The sequence below is a fragment of the Eubalaena glacialis genome, chromosome 15 (assembly GCF_028564815.1).
Source record: "Eubalaena glacialis isolate mEubGla1 chromosome 15, mEubGla1.1.hap2.+ XY, whole genome shotgun sequence".
NCBI classification, from domain to species: domain Eukaryota; kingdom Metazoa; phylum Chordata; class Mammalia; order Artiodactyla; family Balaenidae; genus Eubalaena; species Eubalaena glacialis.
The window spans coordinates 85,887,110-85,911,042 of NC_083730.1; the positions used below are offsets into that span (position 1 = coordinate 85,887,110).

The window sequence follows — 23,933 nt, forward strand, 5'->3', positions numbered from 1 at the left end:
ATTTATTTATTTTTGGCTGTGTTGGGTCTTCGTTTCTGTGCGAGGGCTTTCTCCAGTTGCGGCAAGCGGGGGCCACTCTTCATCGCAGTGCGCGGGCCTCTCACTATCGCGGCCTCTCTTGTTGCGGAGCACAGGCTCCAGACGCGCAGGCTCAGCAGTTGTGGCTCACGGGCCCAGCCGCTCCGCGGCATGTGGGATCCTCCCAGACCAGGGCTCGAACCTGTGTCCCCCGCATTAACAGGCAGACTCTCAAGCACTGCGCCACCAGGGAAGCCCTCTTTTTTTTTTTTTTGGCTGCACCATGCATTATGTGGGATCCTAGTTCCCCAACCAGGATTCGAACCCGCGCCCCCTGCATTGGAAGCATGGTGTCTTAACCACTGGACTGCCAGGGAAGTCCCCCAGCTTATTGTCTTGAGAGAGTTTCCAGGCCATGGTACAGGGCAGGGGGACCCCAGGTGGAGCCTGGCAGACCCCCTGAGTTGAGAGGACAGAGCTGAGGGTCCAGGGAAACCAAGGAGGTTAGAATTCTAGAGAGGAGACAGCTGCACATGGAGAATCCAGAAGTCTGCAAAGAGTCCCCTCTAGGATCAGCTGAGCCCTGGTCAACCTGCCCTTGCAAGTACAACTACCGGAGGCCAGGAAAATAGCTACCTGAAATGACTAGAGGTAAGAGTGTGTGGCACCTACACAGGCCCAGGAATACAGCCTGCTCCTGCACAAGCCAGACTGGAAAACTTCATGATTCGTGGGCACTGGTCTTGCCTCAGTAGTGGAGAAAAATTAGCTCCAGACTGAGCACTCTTTTGGTCCCAGGTAAATGTTAAAAGCAAGATTCAGGGCTTCCCTGGTGGCGCAATGGTTAAGAATCCGCCTGCCAATGCAGGGGACACAGGTTCGACCTCTGGTCCGGGAAGTTCACACATGCTGTGGAGCAACGAAGCCTGTGCACCACAACTACTGAGCCTGCGTGCCTAGAGCCCATGCTCCGCAACAAGAAAAGCCACCGCAGTGAGAAGCCCGTGCACCGCAACAAAGAGTAGCCCCCACTGGCCACAGCTAGAGAAAGCCCGCGCGCAGCAACGAAGACCCAACGCAGCCAAAAAAAAAAAAAAAAGCAAGATTCAAAAGGATCAAATGGTTTCCAAATAACCACATCCAATATAAAGCTCAAGAATATTTTTTAGAACTACTAAAATACAAAAGAAGGAGGAGGAGGGGGAGGAGGAGGAGGAGAAAAAGGGAGGTGGAAGGCAACAAGGTAGACTTCACAACATCTGACATCCAGTCAACAATAACCAGGCTTGCAAACAAATCCTGTTTCACCCTTTTTGAGAGGTGTTGTTATGGGTTAAATTGTCTCCCAAAAAGATATGTTGAAGTCCCAACCCCCAGAGATGAGAATCATAAATCTAAGTTGGTCATTAATTAGCTGGGAATCTTGAGTAAGTCACGCTCTTTTTCACGCCTCAAATAAGAACTGCAAATATTTCTCTGTGTGCGCTTGTGCATTTTCCCCATTCAGAGTTCTCAGAGGGGTCTATGAACCCCAAAAATTGAGAACCTCTGAAGTAGATGATCTTTAATGTTTATTCCTTCAACAAATATTTATTGAGGGCCTACTGTGTGCTTTAGGGATCCAATGATGACCAAAAAAACAGAGACAAGATCCCTAAGATCTCATGTAGCTTATATTATATACCCATGGAGGGAAACATGCAACCAACATGGAGACAAACACTTTCATATAATGGTAAGTTGTATGAAGGAAATAAAGCAGGTGAAATGTAAGTGACTCGGAGGAGGCATGACCCTTTGGGTGTTCAGGAACAGTTTTTTTTTTTAGAGGTGGTGTTCCAGGTTGAATTTTGTCCCACAGAAAGATATGTTGAAGTTCTAATACTCACTCCCTCAGAATGTGACCTTATTTGGAACTAGGTTTTTGCAGATGTAATTAGTTAAACTGAGATGAGTTCATGTTGGAGTAGGGTGGGCCCTTAATCCAAGGAGACTGGTGTCCTTGTAAGAGGAGAGGACACACAGAGACAAGCACGTAGGGAAAGAGGCCATGTAAAACAGAGGCAGAGATTGGAGGGGTGAAGCTGCAAGCCAAAGAATGCTGAGGGTTGACCACCACCACCATAAGCTATGAAGAAGCAAGAGAAGATTCTACCCAGAGTCTCAGAGGGAGTACGATCTTGCTGACTCCTTGATTTCTCACTTCTAGCCTCCAGAACTGTGAGAGAATACCTTTCTGTTGTTCAAGCCACCCAGTTTGTGGTACTTAATCCAGTTTGTAATTAGGGCAGCCCTAGGAAACTAATACAGGTGTCATTTGAACTAAGGCTAGAATGATGAGAAAAAGGCAACCATATGAAGATTTAGAGGGAAGAATATTCCATGCAAGGGCAGGAAGAAAAAACAAACAAAAACCGTGGCTGGAGAGTACTTATCGAGAGGGATGAGATAGGAGATGTGACTCGAAAACTAGGCAGGGATAGATCTTGCAGGACCACGGCCCGGGAGGTGAGGGAATTTGGATTCAATTAGCATTGAGGTGGTTGTGTCATTTGAGCGACAGAAACAGCTGTCAAGAGAGTCACCTAGAGTCTTAGAGGGCAGGATCTAGGATGTATTGGCTGAAGTAAATAATGACAATGTGAGATGACAGGGCGCTCTCTGCGCTTCCCCGCCCTGCCCGGCGACCTTGCTGGACGGTGAACGTCAGTTCTGGCATTCCAGGCAGTCGTTGGCTTTGGCTCAGTTAAGGCAATGCTCCCTCCCCGCAATCTCCCTTCTACCTCCCGACTCCAGACACCCCCAATACACACAATCTAAGTAAAATAAGCTCTACAAATGCGGTTTGCGGACAAGTTCCCCACCCAAACTAGGTGAGAGAGATTCTGGAGGCGCAGAAGCATTCCCAAGGGGGGGCCAGCAGTAGACCCTACCAAGTTCTGCAAAGATACCTCAATCCCCCGGCAGGCGCCCGGCGCGCGGGGGCGGAGCCGGGGCGGAGCGTGCGCATGCGCAGGGCCTGACTCCCGGCGAGGGGTGGGGCGGGCACCAGGGCCGGGGCTGTGACGTCAGGTGCGCGCGTGGCTCCCGCTGCGCAGGAACAGCTGGTGCCTCGGAAGGCGGCCGGCGAGCGGACAGGCGTGGGGTGCTGGTGGCCGGCCGCGCCACGCTGCAGGAGCGACCGCCGCCGCCTCGCACCACTGCACCATGGCCAGCCAGCTGGAGCGTTGCGAGCGCGAGTGGCACGAGCTGGAGGGAGAATTTCAGGAACTGCAGGTAGGACCGGGCCACCTAGTCCTGAAACTCTGCTACCTGATGTGCAGCGTATTCCCCTTCCTGCTTGCCCAGCCCGGGCGGTAGGAACCATTAGGGCCCAGAGGTTGCCCCTGGCTAGGCCCTGGGGGCTGGTGGTTCGCGTGGGCCAGCCCCCTCCCATCTCCCAGTATTTCAGTTCTTCATCCCCTTGGGGCGCCGAGTCGAAGCTCCCCATTTCCCCCGCCCTCGCGCCGGCTCTTTGCTCCGCGCACCTCCTTCGCTGCAGAAAGTTGGTCTGTGGCGTCTGAGGGGAAGTTCCAGGCGTGTCCATGTGGGGGAGGCCGGAGGGGACAGGTATGTTTGGGGACTCAAAGAGAAAGCCCAGCGCCCACCTCCTCAGGGGTCTCCCTGACCCCACCGCAGCCCTCCAGCTTTCGGCAGCTCCACTCCTCCTTTACTCTGGCGGGCCAGCCCTGTCCTCTGCAGCTCCATTTTGAGAGATGTGCTTGGGAGCCGTTCACCTTGAACCCGTAGACTTTGCTTAGGGGTTAGAGACCCCTGTTCTCAGTCTTTGGGGCTCCTGTGTCTGTGCCCGCCTCTCCGAGGCTGCTGCAGGCCGAATTTGGCGTTGTGGATGACATCTGTCACTTGTGACAGCTGGGCTGCCTCCTTTAGTGATAGACGCTGCTCCCAGCCCTCACCCATTTGGCCCAGAGCCTTACACTGGGTGGGCTGAGGGCGGGTGTAAGAGGCCCCTTGAGAGAATGGCATTGCCGCTGCGCGGGCCTGGCAGGGAGAGTTGTTTCTGACAGGAGGTTCGCAGAGGCCTCAGCTACCTACCTTGGTGACTAAAGATGCCTCAGGAAACCTTAGGGTTGGCCAGGAGGGATGCCTGGACCATTTTTGGAGATGAGGCTGTCCCCTCCCGAGCTACCGGCTTGTGTCTGTTTTCTCCAGAGCTGGGCTCTGTTTGCCTTAAATCCCATGGAACACCCCAGCCCTCTCCTTCCTGTACTCAGCTGCAGCAATGACATTTTCTCTGTCCATGTAGCTCTTGTCTGCAGTTTGGTTGGCCTCTTACTGTGTCCAGAGGAGGGGAGGGGAGATTGGCAAGGGTGTCTGTGATGGGTCTTTCTAAATATGATGTCGTAGGTCCAGATGAATAGAGAGAGGGTTGCTAGAGAGACTGAGCAGGAAGGCGGGTGCTTTTTTAGGCATGAGCACAGAGTAAGGTACCAGAACCAGAAGGGTACTTTTTCTTGGCCTGTCTAGCATGTGTGGGTTTGTGCCCTTTCCTTCAAGCCCAGGGCTTAGGGCCCACTCAGTTCCCAGGGGGCCCTTCTGGCTCCACTGCCATCCAGAAGACTCAGCTATTTCTTTTTTTTTTTTTTTTAATTTATTTATTTATTTATTTATTTTTGGCTGTGTTGGGTCTTCGTTTCTGTGCGAGGGCTTTCTCCAGTTGTGGCGAGCGGGGGCCACTCTTCATCGCGGTGCGCGGGCCTCTCACTGTCGCGGCCTCTCTTGTTGCGGAGCACAGGCTCCAGACGCACAGGCTCAGTAGTTGTGGCTCACGGGCCCAGTTGCTCCGCGGCATGTGGGATCTTCCCAGACCAGGGCTCGAACCTGTGTCCTCTGCATTGGCAGGCAGATTCTCAACCACTGCGCCACCAGGGAAGCCCTCAGCTATTTCTTAACGCTTTGTCCTGCTAGGCTCTCAGATCATGTCCAGCTGTGGAGCCATGGAGGGTATTAGGGTCGGGAGTGGGAGGAGAGTTTTGCTGTGTGGAGCTTTTGTTGTTCATAATTCCTTTCCCTGGCCCTGCTTTAGACTAGGAGGAGGAGGAGTCTTAACACTTCAGAGCTATGCAATTAATGCAATTAACAGCAATTAGATAGCTAGTCTTGGCAGGCAGAGGCTGTAAAGGAGATGTTTGATTTGTTGTTATGTTCTTACTTGGTGTCTCTGGGGCTCAGGTGTGTGAGGGACAGAGAGGAATTGAGAATTAACCCTGGATTTTGTCCCCTGGTGCACAGCAAGGGTTGTAGAAGGGCTGGCCGAGTGGAAACCGTGATGTCCCCTGCTCACATCTTCGGCAGTGGGGGAACTGGACTGGACTAGGTCTGACTTCTCACCACCCACCCCCCCAACCCCCATAATAAATGTGAGAGCTCTGAACTCCTGAGATGAAAGTCTCTGGAAATACGCATATAATAAGTAGGGTATATGTTGTCATTATGTATGTGTTGGGTGGACTTTCAGATATGAGACATTTGTTGGGGAACAGGGAGGTCACAACAGGTAGGCAGGTGGGCGAGGTTAACAATAGGAAGGGTCTTTTTTTTTTTCACCAGAAAATTCCAGCCTATCTTAATTTGCCTACATCTGCCTCAGAATCTGGGATTTGTGGGTTTCATGTTCATATCTCTCTGATTCTGTCTTTCTTGGGATGATGTATAATATCTCTGTGTTTTACCTCTTCTTCCCTTTTTCCAGTGAAGGGAGGAAAGAGGAAATCTAATTTCAGATCCTAGAGGATTTGAAAGGTCTTTGGAATTCCTCCCCACCCGTAAAAAGTCCTAATCTCTGGGACTTTCTAGAGGAAAGGATCTGTTTTCTTTTGCCTGTGATTTGCATCTGCCAGGGCCTCTCTGGACTCAGGGGCAAGGTCGAGTCACCGCGAGGACTTTGGTTTTGCCTGGTTGCGGTTTCGGCCATGCCGGTGAATTGAGCATCAGTCTGAGACCAGTGCGTGTTTGGCCCTGTGGCCTGTGGTGTGACCACAGAAGGTCACTTACAGATGTGGTGGCAGGTGATTTAATGAGCATTTCCTGTCTTGCATCTCTGAAAACCTGACCTCGTCCCTCTGCACCCAGGAAGGAGGTGGCCCGAAGAGGCCTTTCCCTAACCCTGACCTCACAGAAATGCAGGGGCCTGGTAGGCCATTGTAAGATTTTTGGCTTTTGTTACCAATGAACCGGGCATCCCTCTGGCTGCTGTGTATAGAATAGACATGAGGCGGACAGGGTGGAAGCAGGAAGATAAGTATTATTTTATTAAAACCCTATAAAAAAAAAAACCCAAAAAAACCCCTGTGAAATAGATCCTGTTATACCCATCTTACAGAGTGAAAAATATACCCCAAATCACACGGCTTATGAGTACTGGATTCAGGATTCAAACCCAGGCATTGAACATCAGAGTCTATACTCTATTTTTTTTTTTATTTTTATTAGAGTACAGCTGATTTACAATGTTGTGTTAGTTTCAGGTGTACAGCAAAGTGAATCAGTTATACATATACATATATCCACTCTTTTTTTTTTTTTTTAGATTCCTTTCCCATATAGGCTGTTACAGAGTATTGAGTAGAGTTCCCTGTGCTATACAGCAGGTTCTTATTAGTTACCTATTTTATATATAGTAGTGTGTATATGTCAGTCCCAATCTCCCAATTTATCCCTCCCCCCCATCCCCTGGTAACCATACGTTTGTTTTCTATATCCGTGACAGAGTCTGTATACTCTTAACCACTACCCAAGGCAGGTCTGTGCCCTGGGTACTCTTTTGTTTCTCTCCCATCTTGCATTGCCTTCTGGGCCTCTTTCCCTAGAAGTGGGTTGTGTGGAAAGAACTCCAGACAGGGAGTCAGGATTCCTAGGTTCAGGGCTGAACTCTGCCACTGTCTAGCATCTGACCTTTAGCAAGCCGCCTCTCTGAGCTTTTCTTTATCTAGAAAACAAAGCCTGACAATAATAGCAGCAACGATAAGCGCTGACTGTATGATACATGGATTATTCCATTTAATCTGAACGACAGCCTGGCTTTATAGATGAGAGTGAGGCTAAGAGATGTTAAGTAACTTGAAACTCGAGGAGCCAGAATTTGAACCCAGGCCTGCTGTATTCATCAGATACTTTTTGGGTTCCTAACACAGTGGGCTCCAACAGTATCCTGAGACCCTTGGCTCTAGAAGGAAACTTTTGGACTTGTGGGGACTCATTTCATTTGTACGGTGCTTTAACATGATGCGTTAGTAAGGATTCTTAGTAGTAAGTGGCAGAAACCCAGTTGAACCAGCTTTAAGCCAAAAAACAAACAAACAAAAAATGTTTTATTGGCTCATGTAGTGGGAAGTCCAGTGGGAAATGGCTTCAGGCAAGGCTGGATCCAGGTGTTTCAATGATGTCTATGTGTGTGAGTATGTGTATGTTTCCTCTATGTCAGCTTCATTCTCAACAGTCTCTCCCATGTTGTGGCAAAGATGAGCATTGGCAGCCTCAGGCTGATATCTACCAGTTCAGCAAACCTCAGAAACAGAGCATCTTTTCTCCTGTAATTCTAGCAGGAGTCCCAGGGCTAACTCTCATTGGCCCGACTTGGGTCATGTGATTATCCCTTACTTAACCAGACCCTGTGGCACTAATTGGCTGGGTCTTGGTTAACATGTCTCCCCTGGAGCCCAGGACTGGGATAAGTGCTGTTCAAACCATATGAACTAAGAGCGGTGGAGGGGTGGTCCCATGAAGGAAAATCAAAATACTGGTAGTAAAAAAAAAAAACAGAGAAGGATGCTGGACAGGTATCTTTTTAGGGGTAATAGAAACAGTCTATATCTGTGCCTCACAAACTGTGTTAAGGCACCTCCAAGGAGCTGCAGCAAGCTCACAGGGGCACTATGGGATAATTTAAATTTTCAAGGGAAACACAATATCTGTCATTAAAAAGAATGTTTCACACATCTTTTTAATGATGTCATATCTTTGTGAAGTTGGGTTTTTGGGGCTGATTAAAATCAAATACTATGTGAAAATCAATTTAGAACAAGAAATGAGGATGACAGTGTCCAATCTATTCCCAAGGTTTGAGAATTTGTGCAGAGCCCGACAGGCACACACATCCGTAAATAATTTTGGTTACTTCTGAATGAAATAAAAATACTTTTGTCAATTTCTGTGTATTCTTTTTTTCCCAAGAGGCTACTAAGTTGGTAGGACATAAATACTTTTCAATTATTTGGCTTAAGGACTCTGTGAAAAGTTTACTGAGACACTAAGGGTGTGGTGAACCAACAAAGTTTGGGAACCTTTGTTTTATGTCCTGATTGTAGTGGTGGTTACACAACTATATGTATTTGCCAAAATTCATTATGTACACCTGAAAATTGGTGAATTCATATGTAAATTCTACGTGTAAAGCTGATTTTAAAAAACCAGTACATGCCTGTTACATATATCTCATCCCCTAGCTCTTCCACAACTGAGGAAACTAAGAAGTGGCAGACTCTGGACATGAAGGCAGTCTGACTCTCAAGCCTAATCACTTAACCATTATGTTATCCTGTCTTCCAAATGCCTGACATGCATGCTGATGCCCTCACTTACTGCTCCTATAACAGACATTACTAATCGATCCTGGCGCATGACTCAGAATCTTTCCCAGTATAGAATTGATACAGTTTAGGTGAAATCAACTTGCCATCTTTGGTAGTGTTTCCATGGCATACTGAGTCTTAATTCAGTATATTCAGCATTCAGAAATCTTTATTTGATGTTGATTCCTTGGAAGGAGAACTATATAAATACAGTCTCTTGAAAACTTAGCACCAGCCACACCTGTAAGTGACCACATTTTAGTGGTGGCCATGGCTCTGTTGCAGTCTGCTGGGTTGCCCACCAACTTGCAATGCTCTTAGACCAGGGCCCTGTCTGAAAATGGCATATGATTTCATTGCCAGCAATTCTTTCTTTCTTTCTTTTTTTTTTTTAATTTTTGGCTGCATCGCGTGGCTTGCAGGACCTTAGTTCCCCGACCAGGGATAGAACCCTTGCCCCCTGCAGGGTTCGGACTCCTAAGTGTGGACTCCTAAGTGCGGACTCCTAACCACTGGACCTCCAGGGAATTCTTGATTGCCGGCAGTTCTTGCAATAAATGTTGACTCAGGAGTTGTGACTCAGCCAAGTTGTGTTAAAAGGGCATCTCTAGATGTTTCACAGCTGTGCTGGGACCTGGACTCATTAACCTCATCTTCCCACTGGGGCAGAGTTTGGGGCCTCAGAGGACAGGAGAGGCGGTAGATCTCCAAATCTTCTAGCAGAAACTCAATTGTTTGTGTCTCCCATACATGGTATAAAAGGATGGTAATCAGACATGTAGGAAAGGAGCTAAGGGTATCTCAGCTTACAGAGCCAATGTTAGTGTCTGTCTGTCTCTCTCTGATCTATTCTACATTTTTATAAGTAATACATATCCACATAGTTAAAAACTCAAATAGGAGATATGTATAAGAATTCTGTAACAGCTGAAAACTGGACACCTAACTGTCCATCAGAATGGATAATTACACTGAACATCCATAGAGTGTGGTATGAAGATCAGAATGAATAAACTAGAGCTATATGTGTCAACATGGATAAATGTTTTAAAAAGAAAAGCAACATTGGGAGGAGATATGGGGATATATGTATATGTATAGCTGACTCACTTTGTTATAAAGCAGAAACTAACACACCCTTGTAAAGCAATTATACTCCAATAAAGATGTTTAAAAAAAACCACCAAAACCTCAAAAAAAAAAAAAACAGCAACATTGAGTGAAAAGTTGCCAAGGGTATGTATAGTATGATATGTATAATAAAGTTAAAAGCATTCAAAACAGCACTATGTTTTGCTTACTGATACATGTCTATGTAGTACAAATATAAAGACTTGCAAGGGAGTGATGTGGGCCAGATTCAGTATAGTGGAGATTTGGGCAGGGCCCTGGCAGGAAGCAAATGACTCTTCCGAATGGGTGTCACTGAAAAGAGTCTAAGGAAGGGACTATTGACAGAGGTGTGGCAGTTTAAAGACAAGGTCCCTGGAGCTGGAACCAGTCCTCATCCTAAAGGGGCAGAGGGAAGGGGCAGTCACCAGAGCTTGTTGCAGGGAGAGGGGAGCTGCAGAACAGGAGCTGCAGAGGTCGAAAGCTGTAGCAAAGCAGGGAGGAGGCAGGAGGAACCAATACCCCAGCCTCTCTCTCCTCCTGCTCTCCAGTCTTCTGTCCTGGCATCCCATTGGCTAGGTAGGAGGCAGGGCAAGGGAGCCTGGGAGATGCAGTCCATAGAGGTCAACCTCCCAGGGCACAGAGAAAGACAGAATTGATCTGGGGTGGGCGTGGGGGTGGACATAACCAGCACAGAGGTTCCCCTCTTTGGGGGCAGCAGATGGGAATACCACGTAGAAAGAGTACATAGGGCCTTTCAACTCTTTGTGCCCTATTATTTCTTAAACTGAGGGTGAGAATATGGGTATTAATGTTATATTTGTTTTCTATTATATGATTTTCTGTCTTTTTCAATATGCCTGAAATATTTCATAATAAAATGAGCAGGAGACCAAAAAGTAACCTAACAGTACCAAAAGGCTTATTAAAAAAAATAGTCTCGGGCTTCCCTGGTGGCGCAGTGGTTAAGAATCTGCCTGCCAATGCAGGGGACACGGGTTCGAGCCCTGGTCCGGGAAGATCCCACATGCCGCAGAGCAACTAAGCCCGTGCGCCACAACTACTGAGCCTGCATTCTAGAGCCCACGAGCCACAACTACTGAGCCCACGTGCCACAACTACTGAAGCCCGCGCGCCTAGAGCCCGTGCTCTGCAACACTAGAAGCCACTGCCTGCGCACTGCAACGAAGAGTAGCCCCCGCTCGCTGCAACTAGAGAAAGCCCACACACAGCAACAAAGACCCAACGCAGCCAAAAATAAATAAATAAATAAATAAATAAATAAATAAATTTATTAAAAAAAAAAGTCTCAGTCATTTATGTGGTTATGACCATGCAAATATCATTTACTGAAGAATCGAGTAGTGTATGATGCTTACATTTTCTCTCGGAGATTTTTTTTTTACATTAATTAATTAATTTATTTTTAGCTGCATTGGGTCTTTGTTGCTGTGCGCGGTCTTTCTCTAGTTGTGGCGAGCGGGGGCTACTCTTTATTGCGGTGCGTGGGCTTCTCATTGCGGTGGCTTCCCTTTGTTGCAGAGCAGGGGCTCTAGGCGCATGGACTTCAGTAGTTCTGGCACGTGGGCTCAGTAGTTGTGGCTTGAGGGCTCTAGAGCGCAGGCTTAGTAGTTGTGGCGCACGGGCTTAGTTGCTCTGCAGCATGTGGCATCTTCCCAGGCCAGGGCTCGAACCCATGTCCCCTGCATTGGCAGGCAGATTCTTAACAACTGCGCCACCAGGGAAGTCCAGCATTTGATTCTTTACTGACAATATTTACTTTATAACTATACTCTTTCCCCCTGCCTCCAAAGCTCCATCTTTAGATATTTTATCGTGTGTCTCTTTTTTAAAAATAGATCTTTATTGGAGTATAATTGCTTCACAGTACTGTGTTAGTTTCTGTTGTATAACAAAGTGAATCAACCATATGCATACATATGTCCCCATATCCCCTCCTTCTTGAACCTCCCTCCCATCCTCCCTATTCCACCCCTCTAGGTCATCGCAAAGCACCGAGCTGATCTCCCTGTGATATGCTGCTGCTTCCCACTAGCTATCTGTTTTGCATTTGGTAGTGTATATATGTCAGTGCTACTCTCTCACTTCATCCCAGCTTATCCATCCCCCTCCCTGTGTCCTCGAGTCCATTCTCTACATCTGCGTCTTTATTCCTGTCCTGCCTCTAGGTTCTTCAGAACCTTTTTTTTTTTTTTTTAGATTCCATATATATGTGTTAGCATATGGTATTTGTTTTTCTCTTTCTTCTGACTTACTTCATTCTGTATGATAGACTTTATATCCATCCACCTCACTACAAATTACTCAATTTCATTTCTTTTTATGGCTAGTAATATTCCATTGTATATATGTGCCACATCTTCTTTATCCATTCATCTGTTGATGGACACTTAGGTTGCTTCCATGTCCTGGCTATTGTAAATAGAGCTGCAATGAACATTGTACCACATGACTCTTTTTGAATTATGGTTTTCTCAGGGTATATGCCCAATAATGGGATTGCTGGGTCATATGACAGTTCTATTTTTAGTTTTTTAAGGAGAAATGCAAATCAAAACTACAATGAGGTATCACCTCACGCAGGTCAGAATGGCCATTATCAAAAAATCTAGAAACAATAAATGCTGGAGAGGGTGTGCTGGAAAGGGAACCCTCCTGCACTGTTGGTGGAAATGTAAATTGATACAGCCACTATGGAGAACAGTATGGAGGTTCCTTAAGTGTGTCTCTTTGCTTTGCTTGGTCTTGAACTAGATAGTTGGGGAGTTGGGACTTGCTTCGGGCAGCAGAATAGAGTCCTTTCTTCCATAGCTGCTTGTCTGCTTTGGTGCCCCCAGCACTCTGGGTTATTTTTGGAGGTAGCAACTTGAAGTGGGAGTCAATCACGCTTAATAAGCTGGTACTCCTTGCACTGTGTGCAGAGACCCGACTCCCAGTTCTCGGTGAGTGTCTCCCTTGCTCCAATACACTGCTGCCTAGTTTAGAAATAAAAATAGTGGTTTGGCATTCTGGCATTTTCTTTGAAAGTTAAACATATACTTACCATATGACCCAACAATTCCATTCCTAGGTATCTATCCAAGAGAAAGGAAAATATGTATCTACACAAAGACTTGTACATGAATGTTCATGGCAGCATTATTCATAGTACCGAAAAAGTGGAAATAACCCAAATGTCTAACAACTGGTGGATGAATAAACAAAATGTGATATAACTGCTGAGTAGTAATAAAAATTGATGCATACTACAACATAAATACACCTCAAAAACAGTATGCTACGTGAAAGAAGCCAGACGCAAAGGCACATATTGTATGATTCCATTTATATGAAGTATGTAGAAAAGACAAATCTATAGGGACAGAAGTGGTTGCCAGGAGCTGGGAGGAGGGAAGAGTGGGGAGCGAGTGCTCATAGGCACTAGGGATCTTACTGGATAATGGAATGTTTTAAAACTGGATGTGGTGATAGTTGCATAACTTGGTAAATGTATAAAAATCACTGAATTGTACACTTAAAATGAGAATTTTATGACATGTAAATTATACTTCAATAAAGTTGTTAAAAAATGATGATTTAGGTTCTTGGTTTGGTAGAAAAACACCCAACATGGTTGTTCAGAGATCTACATTTTTACGTGCCTATTTAGTTTTTGGCTTGATGAAGGATTTTTTCAACCAGGCTCCAAGTCCTTGTTTTTGGCATCTTTAAAATGACAGTGCCCAGGGCAAGAGCTTGGTAATAATGAGTCCAAGATTTATGGCTTCTCTTCTTACCTGGTGTGGTTAACTTTGCCCAGATGGAAAGCTCTGTTCTATGGCATGTTAATCTAGATTGTGACACTTGCCTCTTAAATGAAAACACTCAAACCAAACTGGCAAAGCCAAACGGAATAAAATGGCATTTGTTTGCTTACATTAATAGGGAAGTCAAAGGTGTACCGCCTTCAGATATAAGCTGATCCAGGGGCTAAAATGAAACCATCAGGGCTCAGCCTTTGTTTGCCTCTCCATCCTGTTTTCCTCTCAGTTGGGTTCATTCCCAGGCAAGGCAGCCCCATTAGCTCTGGGCTTATATCCTGCTACCTTGAGAACTAGGGGGAAAAGAGTTTCTTTTTTTTTCAACAGTTCTGATAAAAGCCCCACAGCGGAGGTTCATTGGTTTTTATTTATTTATTTATTTATTTATTTATTTATTTTTGGCTGTGTTGGGTCTTCGTTTCTGTGCGAGGGCTTTCTCTAGTTGCGGCAAGTGGGGGCCCCTCTTCATCGTGGTGCGCGGGCCTCTCTTGTTGCAGAGCACAGGCTCCAGACGCGCAGGCTCAGTAATTGTGGCTCACGGGCCTAGATGCTCCACGGCATGTGGGATCTTCCCACACCAGGGCTCGAACCCGTGTCCCTTGCATTGGCAGGCAGATTCTCAACCACTGCGCCACCAGGGAAGCCCGGTTCATTGGTTTTGAATGCTCGTCCCTGAGTCAACCAGCCTGGTCAGGAGGCTGATATTCTGATTGGCCAGGCCTGGGTCCTTTGCCCTGGAACCTGGGGTAAACCTGCTCCTAGCCAGATCTCATGGACTGAGTGTTGGGGAGGGATGGATCTCCAAAGAAACCATAGGGAGACTAACCAGAAAGGGAATAGCTGCTGAGCTGGCAAAAACAACAGAAAGCTTCCATCTGGCGACTAGTTGCATTCAAGGCCACAGGGCTGACTGGATGAAAGGCAGGATTGGATTGCCTCAGTGTGGCTCATCCTGCTCCTGGAAAAAACATCTCAAAGCACAAGTCCAATTGAGGGTCTGTGGGGACATCCTCAAGTGTAGAGGGCAGCCAGGGACTCCGAGGGAAAACAGGAATTGTACCCTCCCCCACCTTCCAGAACCACCTCACAGACAGTACATCAAGAGACAGCTGTTGCTGGACTTCCCTGGTGGTGCAGTGGTTAAGAATCCGCCTGCCAATGCAGGGGACACGGGTTCCAGCCCTGGTCCAGGAAGATCCCACATGCCGCGGAGCAACTAAGCCCGTGTGCCACGACTAGTGAGCCTGTGCTCTAGAGCCTTCAGGCCACAACTACGGAGCCCAAGTGCCACAAGTACTGAAGCCCGCGCGCCTAGAGCCCGTGCTCCACAATGAGAAGCCCACGCACCACAACGAAGAGTAGCCTCTGCTCGCCACAACTAGAGGAAGCCCATGCGCAGCAACGAAGACCCAACGCAGCCAAAAAAAAAAAAAAAGAGACAGCTGTTGTAAAATGGTACAGCCTGTCTGGAAAACATGGTATGGCAGTTCCTTAAAAAAGTTAAACATGGATTACCTTATGATCCAGAAATTCTACTTCTGGTTATATACCCAAAAGAATTAAAAGGAGGGAATCGAACAAATATTTATCCGCCCGTGTTCATAGTAACATTATTCACAATATCCAAAAGATGGAAGCAACCCAGGTGTTCATCAACAGATGAGTGGATAAAATGTGGTATATACATACTGTAGGATATTGTTCAGCCTTAAAAAGGAAGGAAATTCTGCTACATGCTACAATTTGGATGGACCATGAAGCCATTATGATACGTCTAAATAAGTCAGGCACAAAAAGTATAAATACTGTATGATTCAACTTATACCTAGAGGAATCAAATTCATAGAACTAGAAAGTAGAGTGGTGGTTGCCAGGGGCTGGGGGGGAACAGGAAATTGAATTATTGTGTGACAGGTTTGGAGTTTCAGTTGGAATGATGAAAAAGTTCTGGAGATGGATGGTGGTAATGGTTACTCAGTGATGTGAACATATTCGATGCCACTGAGTTGTACACATAAAATGGTTAAGATGGTAAATTTTATGTGTATTTTATTACAAGTAGAAAAATTTTTTTTAATTTAATGATTAACATGGTAAATTTTATGTTATATATTTTTACCACAGTTGAAAAAAGACTGAGAGACAGCAGTCTGGAAAAAAGTTAGAATCCAAGAAATGAGTTGATAATCTTTCCTGCTGCTTGTGGTACTGGCACGAGGTAGAATCTGCAGAGACTGGGTGTGGGTGAGGAATGCCCTGGGAATGGAGAGCGTGTCACACTAAGGGCCTTGTTTCCAGCCCCCCAGACCCCACGTTGTCCTCAAGGCTGCCACATCCTGAGGCTGGAGCCGAGGAGAGGGTGGGCTGGAGGTGTGGTCTCCAGTATCGGGTCTTCCATGGGAAGTGGTTCTAGCCAATGGCAGAGAGAGAGACGGAGAACTATTCGGGATCAGGAATGATTGTATGTGCCAAGGGACAAAATTATGGGAAGGGCCGTGGACTTCCTATCTCTACTCAGTCTGATGCCTTAGGATTGGGCAGAAAATATCACCAATGAAGCATCAGAAGTGCCCTTAAGAAAGTCAGTGGGGGGAATTCCCTGGCGGTGCAGTGGTTGGGACTCCGTGCTCTCACTGCAGAGGGCACAGATTCAGTCCCTCGTCAGGGAACAAGGATCCCGCAGGCCATGCAGGGTGGCCAAAAAAAAAAAAAAGTCAGTGGGGATAGCAGTGAGTGTTGCTTGGTGAGGTGTGGAGGACAGCTGTCATATGCTGTGGGTGGGAGTGTAAATTGTCACAGTCACTCTGCAGGCAATTTGCCAAGATCTGTTAAAACTAAAATCAAGCCTGTACCCTGTGACCCAGCAATTCCACTTCTCTTCCCCAGAGACACTTGCACATTTCCCCAGGGAGACAGTGCAAGGATATTATTCAGTGTTGCATTGTTATAGTCAGAGACTGGAAACAACCTAAATACCCAGTGATAGGAAAATGGCTAAATAAACTGTTGTATGTCCACAGCATGAAGTACTGCACAGGTCTAAAAAAAATGAAATACATCTATATATTCTTATGTGGGTAGATCTATAAGACATATTGTTGAGTGAGAAAAGAAAGTTGTGAAATGATATCTATATTCTGATACTGTTAATATATTTTAAAAAATCAGAAGTATGTGCTTTAGGGTATAAGCTATGCTGCTGTAGCAAAGAGATATCCTAATAAAAGGGTTTAAATGAGGTAGCTTCCCTCTTTCTCACGTAACAGTTCAGAGCGGGGTGTGGTCCGGGGTGAGTGGTGTTCCAGTTATCTGTTGCTGCATAAAGCAACAGTAATTGCATTTTGCTCACAGATTCTGGGGGTCAGGAGTTTAGGCAGGGCGTGGTGCGGATGGCTTGACGGTGCTCCATGAGGTCAGCGGCCTTAGCTGGGAAGACGTGAATGGCTGGGAGTAACTCACATGGCTGGGGCTGGAATCATCTGGAGGTTTCTTGACCCTCATGTCTGGGACCTGAGCTGGAATAACAAGGTTTGTCTTAGTTGGGGCTATTGATCAGGCTGCCTCCATGTGACTTCTCTATGTGGTTAGGGTTTCCATGCAGCATGGTGGCCCCAGGGTAGTTGAACATTTTGTTCCAAGAGCTTGTGTTCCAGCAAATAAGGCGGAAGCTACGTGGCCTTCCGTGACTTTTTCTCAGAAATTGTATAGTGTCACTTCTGCCATTTTAAAAAAATTGAGGTATAGTTGACCTAACAGTACTATATGTTTCAGGTGTACAATATAGTGGTTCATAACTTTCTTTAAAATAAATTTATTTATTTATTTATTTAGTTGCGTTGGGTCTTCATTGCTGTGCACAGGCTCTCTCTAGTTGCAGTGAGCGGTGGCTACTCTTTGTTGTGGTGCGTGGGCTTCTCATTGCGGTGACTTCTCTTGTGGTGGAGCACGGGCTCCAGGCGCATGGGCTTCAGTAGTTGTGGCTCGTGGGCTCTAGCGCACAGGCTCAGGAGTTGTGGTGCACAGGCTTAGTTGTTCCGCGGCATGTGGGATCTTCCCGGACCAGGGCTCGAACCTGTGTCCCCTGCATTGGCAAGTGGATTCCTTTTTTTTCTTTTTTTAACATCTTTATTGGAGGATAATTGCTTTACATTGTTGTGTTAGTTTCTGCTGTAAAACAAAGTGAATCAGTGATATGCATACATATATTCCCATATCCCCTCCCTCTTGCGTCTCCCTCCCACCCTCCTTATCCCACCCCTCTAGGTGGTCACAAAGCACCGAGCTGACCTCCCTGTGCTAGGCAGCTGCTTCCCACTAGCTATCTATTTTACATTTGATAGTGTATATATGTCAATGCCACTCTCTCACTTCTTCCCAGCTTACCCTTCCCCCGCCCCGTGTCCTCAAGTCCATTCTCTACGTCTGCGTCTTTATTCCTGTCCGGCCCCTAGGTTCTTCAGAATCTTTTTTTTTTTTTTTTTTTTTTTAGATTCCATATATATGTGTTAGCATATGGTATTTGTTTTTCTCTTTCTGACTTATTTCACTCTGTATGACAGACTCTAGGTCCATCCGCCTCACTACAAATAACTCAATTTCATTTCTTTTTATGGCTGAGTAATATTCCATTGTATATATGTGCCACATCTTCTTTATCCATTCATCTGTTGATGGACACTTAGGTTGCTTCCATGTCCTGGCTATTGTAAATAGAGCTGCAATGAACATTGTGGTACATGACTCTTTCTGAATTATGGTTTTCTCAGGGTATATGCCCAGTAGTGGGATTGCTGGGTCGTATGGTAGTTCTGTTTTTAGTTTTTTAAGGCACCTCCATACTGTTCTCCATAGTGGCTGTATCAATTTACATTCCCACCAGCAGTGCAAGAGGGTTCCCTTTTCTCCACACCCTCTCCAGCATTTGTTATTTGTAGATTTTTTGATGATGGCCATTCTGACCGGTGTGATGGCCATTCTGACTGGTGATACCTCATTGTAATTTTGATTTGCATTTCTCTAATGATTAGTGATGTTGAGCATCCTTTCATGTGTTTGTTGGCAATCTGTATATCTTCTTTGGAGAAATGTCTATTTAGATCTTCTGTCCAGTTTTGGATTGGGTTGTTCGTTTTTTTGATATTGAGCTGCATGAGCTGCTTGTATATTTTGGAGATTAATCCTTTGTCAGTTGCTTCGTTTGCAAATATTTTCTCCCATTCTGAGGGTTGTCTTTTTGTCTTGTTTATGGTTTCCTTTGCTGTGCAAAAACTTTTAAGTTTCATTAGGTCCCATTTGTTTATTTTTGTTTTTATTTCCATTTCTCTAGGAGGTGTGTCAAAAAGGATCTTGCTGTGATTTATGTCATAGAGTGTTCTGCCTATGTTTTCCTCTAAGACTTTGATAGTGTCTGGTCTTACATTTAGGTCTTTAATCCATTTTGAGATTATTTTTGTGTATGGTGTTAGGGAGTGTTCTAATTTCATTCTTTTACATGTAGCTCTCCAGTTTTCCCAGCACCACTTATTGAAGAGGCTGTCTCTTCTCCATTGTATATTCTTGCCTCCTTTATCAAAGATAAGGTGACCATATGTGCGTGGGTTTAATCTCTGGGCTTTCTCTCCTGTTCCATTGATGTATATTTCTGTTTTTGTGGCAGGCAGATTCTTAACCACTGAGCCACCAGGGAAGTGCCTAGTGGTTCACAATTTTTAAAGGTTATATTTCACTTATACTTATGATAAAATGTTGGCTGTATTCCCTGTGTTGTACAGTATATCCTTTTTTTTTAACATCTTTATTGGAGTATAATTGCTTTACAGTGGTGTGTCAGTTTCTGCTTTATAACAAAGTGAATCAGCTATACATATACATATATCCCCATATCTCCTCCCTCTTGCATCTCCCTCCCACCGTCCCTATCCCACCGTCCAGGTGGTCACAAAGCACCGAGCTGATCTCCCTGTGCTATGCGGCTGCTTCCCACTAGCTATCTATTTTACATTCGGTAGTACATGTAAGTCCATGCCACTCTCTTACTTCGTCCCAGCTTACCCTTCCCCCTCCCCGTGTCCTCAAGTCCATTCTCTACTAGAATATATCCTTGTAACTTATTTATTTTATGCATAGCAGTTTGCACCTCTTAATCCTCTACTCCTATCATGCCCGTCTCCCCCTTCTCTCTTCCCACTGGTAACCACTAGTGTGTTCTCTGTATCTGTGAGTCTGTTTTTGTTATATTCACTAGTTTGTTTTATTTTTTTAAGATTCCACATATAAGTGATATCATACCGTGTTTGTCTTTCTCTGTCTCACTTATTTCGCTAAGCATAATACCCTCCAAGTCCATCCATGTTGTTGCAAATGGCAAAATTTCATTCTTTGTTATGGCTGAGTAGTATTCCACTGTATATATATACCACATCTTTATCCATTTATCTGTTGATGGACACTTAGGTTGCCTCCATATCTTGGCTATTGTAAATAATGCTGCTGTGGGTATATCTTTTTTAATTAGTGTTTTCATTTTCTTCAGATATATACCCAGGAGTGGAATTGCTGGATCATATGGTAGTTCTATTTTTAGTTTTTTGAGGAACCTCCATACTGTTTCCACAGTGGCTGTACCAATTTACATTCCCACCAACAGTGTACAGGGGTTCTCTTTTCTCCACATCCTCGCCAACATTTGTTAATTGTGGTCTTTTTGATGACAACCATTCTGACAGGTGTGAGATGATATCTCCCTGTGGTTTTGATTTGCATTTATTTGATGATTAGCAGTGTTGAGCATCTTTTCATGTGCCTGTTGGCTATCTGTATGGCTTCTTTGGAAAAATGTCTATTCAGATCTTCTGCCCATTTTTTAATCAGGTTGTTTGCTTTTTGGGTAATTTTGACATATTTTATTGGTCAAATCAGCCACAAGCCTACTTGTATTTAAGGAGAGGGAACAGAGAACCCACTTCTCTATGTGAGGAGTGCTAAAGGCTTGGTGGTCTTGTTGTAAAACAATCACAGGTGGGAAGCCCTGTCACATGAGGTCACCCGGGATCCAGGTTCGTTTGGCTGAGGAGGGCACAGTGGGCTTTGTCATTTGTATTATGTGGCTTCCATCTCTGGTTTCAAGGTAACTGGATCCATTGTTGCCATATGCCAGCCAGGGAAAGAGAGTGGAGGGCAAGCCATTCCTTATAAAAATGTGGTTCAATTATTCTTGGCAGAAAATGTTGGCTTGACATGTGAAAACTGAATAGCTAGAAATGGCAGGTGTAGTGGTTAAAAAAAAATGTGGTTCAGAACTTACGTCACTTCTGCTTGCCACCCAGTGGCTAACTCTTGGTCATATTGCTAGCTGCAAGGGAGGCTGGGAAATGTCTGTAGCTGGACAGCCATGTGCCTGGCTACCACTCAGTGGGGTCCTGTTATTAAAAGGAAGCAAAGGAGAATAAGTATTAGGGACAATAGTTTTTGCAACAGTGTGTATTTTTCATATATATGTATACATAGTTAAGTGTGTGTATATAGAAATAGGTCTATGTGGAATATAGAAATACATAGTTACATACAATCTGGAAGAATACATAGAAAAAGATCTAGAAGAAACTGGTAACAGTGGTTACTTTTGGAGAAGTGGGAGAAGACAGGATAGGGGTATATTCAAAGCCGACTCAAGCCGTAGCTGCAGTGTTTTAATTTTTAACGAGGATAATGTCTTCATGTTTACTTGTGGAATTAAATATTAGTTCATACTGAAGGCCTGGTAAGCATCTGGCTGCTGATGTTTCAGTCTTGGTCTTCTCGTGCCGTGGTGGGACCCAATACCAAAGAGTGCCAGGAGGTGGCATGGCCCAGCTGGCATTGCTGGGGACTCTCAGTCCAAAGACCCCACATTCTCAAAGGCTGCTTAGTTGGGGGTCTCTCTGCCCCCATCCTCCTCGTCCAGTTCTGGAGGGTTTCCTTTATTACCAGCAGATATTGGTTGAACATTGAGGACTGTTTTGGCACTGAAGCCTCTCTGTACAGATTACTTATTAATTACAGGTAGAAAGCTGGTCACTGTACAGTGGAGAAGACAGGTGGACACCATCTCTCCCAAGCAATCAAAGTTAACATCACAGACACCACGTCCCTCCTGATGGGAGACACTGAGGGCCCAGCGTCACTTTACTGGCATTTCTGTCCCAGGTGCATAACCAAAATTCAATCATGAGGAAATATCAGACAAACCAAGGTGGAGGGACATTCTCCAAAACAACTGGACCGAACTCTTTAAAAATGCCGATGTCACGAAAGACAGAAGTTGAGAAGCTGGTCTAGACTAAAGGAGACCAAAGTGATATGAATAGTAATATAGGGCATCAAACTGAATTGGGTCCAGGTCTGGGGGGAAATTGCCATCAAGAGATTAAAAAAAAAAAAAAAAGAGATAGTTAGCATCCAAATTTGAATTTGGATGGTATTTGAGGTGATAGTATTGTATTGTATCAAAGTTATATTTTCTGTATTTGATAATTGAATGTATAAGAGAATGTCATGTCCATAGGAAATATGCACTAAAGTATTTAGGAGTAAAGAAGCCTGTTGTCTACAACTAACTCCCAAATGGTTTAGAACAGGAGTAGACAAACTCTTTTGGCAAAAAGGTCAAGTAGTGAGGATTCTGGGCTTTGCGGGCCATGTGGTCTCTGTCACACTACTCTTGCTCTGCTGTTGTGATGTCACAGACAATATATAAATGAATGGGCATGACTGTGCTCCAGTGAAGTTTATTTATGGATACCGAAGTTTCAATTTCATAAACTTTTCACGTGTCACGAAGTATTCTTCTTTTGATCTTTTCCAACCAGGCAAAAATTATTTCTAGCTTACTGCCCATACAAAATCAGGTGGCCAGATTTGGCCAGTGGGCTGTAGTTTACTGATGCCTGATATAGAAAAAGAATACACCCAACACACATAAACGCACACACACACACACACACACACGGGAATAAAGCAAATATGTCATAATGCTAACAGTTGGTGAATCTGGGCGAAAGGTATAGGGGAGTTCTTTGTACTCTTACAATTCTTTTGGAAGTTTGAGATTATTTATTTTAAAATTTTTGGCCACGTCGCGCGGCTTGTAGAATCTTAGTTCTCTGACCAGGGATTGAACCCAGGCCCCCTGAAGTGGAAGCACCGTGTCCTAACCACTGGACTGCCAGGGAATTTCCTGGAAGTTTGAGATTACTTAAAAATTAAAAGTTAAATTAAAAAAGAGACACAATTTTCCTCTCTTGGGGCCCAGGAAGGAGTGAGGAAACTGTATAAATCCAGGGGACTGAGCCCTCTCATCTGGGGGCCAAGGGAGTCTTGCTCACAGCATTCTTCCGTGTTGCTCCTAATTGTTATCTATTCACTTCTTGGCCTTCACTTTTTCCTTATTTTCTGGTTTAACCTTCATATCTAGGAACCTGCTTGACAGGCATGAGAGTTTAGGCTCTGGCCTCCCTGTCTGACCATCCTCTTTTTCTCTCTCTCTCTGCTAATACAATTCTCCACCACCCAAGCAAACAGCCACTTTAAATATGTTCATTGGATTATTGTTTTTAATTTTATGGTCCCAGTCCCCCATATTGTTTTCTCCAAATTGTTGGTATTTGTCTTAGATTATCAAACTCTAGAAGAAACTGGTTGTTTCCCTGCATATGGCATTATTTTGGGGGAGGTGTGCTGTGGCAGCAATGTCGAGAAATTACTGTGTTCCATTCTCCCTGCATTGGGGTGAAGTCTCTTGTATTTCCTCTGGCCTTATGGCCCTGAATGGTTATTTCCAGGAATGAGATGTTGAGTGTATTGGAGTGACTGTGCCTGGGCTAGGGAGGGTTGGCTTTAAGGGAAGAGGTGTGTCGTTTTCTTAGTTGACTTAGCAAGAACTCTCTTCATTGCCAGGATCAGAAACCCAACTCAAACTGGACTAACTGGAAAGAAATTTATTAATTCATGTAACTAAGAGTATTAGATAGCATTACATTCAGACTTGGTTAGATCCAAGGGCTGAAATGGTGCTATGAGAATGCTGTCTCTTACCGTGTCTCAATTCTGTTTTCTGTTTGGCTTCATTCTTAGGCAGGCTCTCTCCACTCAGCAGCCCCAGGTGTACCTTCTACCAGATTAGCAAACCCAGGAGAAAGAAGGCATCACTAAACCAATACTTCTAGGTAAAAGTCCCAGGGCTGACTCTCATTGGCTCAGTTTGAGTCATGTATCCACCTCTGAACCAATCAGTTGCCAGGGGATTGGAGGATACTGATTGGCCAGGCCTGGATCACATGACCACTCTTGGCATGGGGACTGTTAGCTCTACTCAAAC

General features: G+C 45.1%; 1 protein-coding gene across 6 annotated transcripts in view; it reads left to right on the forward strand.

Annotated features, from left to right (window-relative positions):
- Positions 1-3,119: 3,119 nt before the first annotated feature.
- Positions 3,120-23,933, forward strand: part of TMEM120B (transmembrane protein 120B) — a 47,236-nt gene continuing 26,422 nt past the window's right edge. For all 6 annotated transcript variants that reach the window (XM_061170335.1, XM_061170336.1, XM_061170332.1 and 3 more), the window contains exon 1: positions 3,120-3,294. In XM_061170335.1, the coding sequence (XP_061026318.1) occupies positions 3,226-3,294 (69 nt within the window). In that variant the 5' untranslated portion in view covers positions 3,120-3,225. The remainder of the gene's footprint in view (positions 3,295-23,933) is intronic.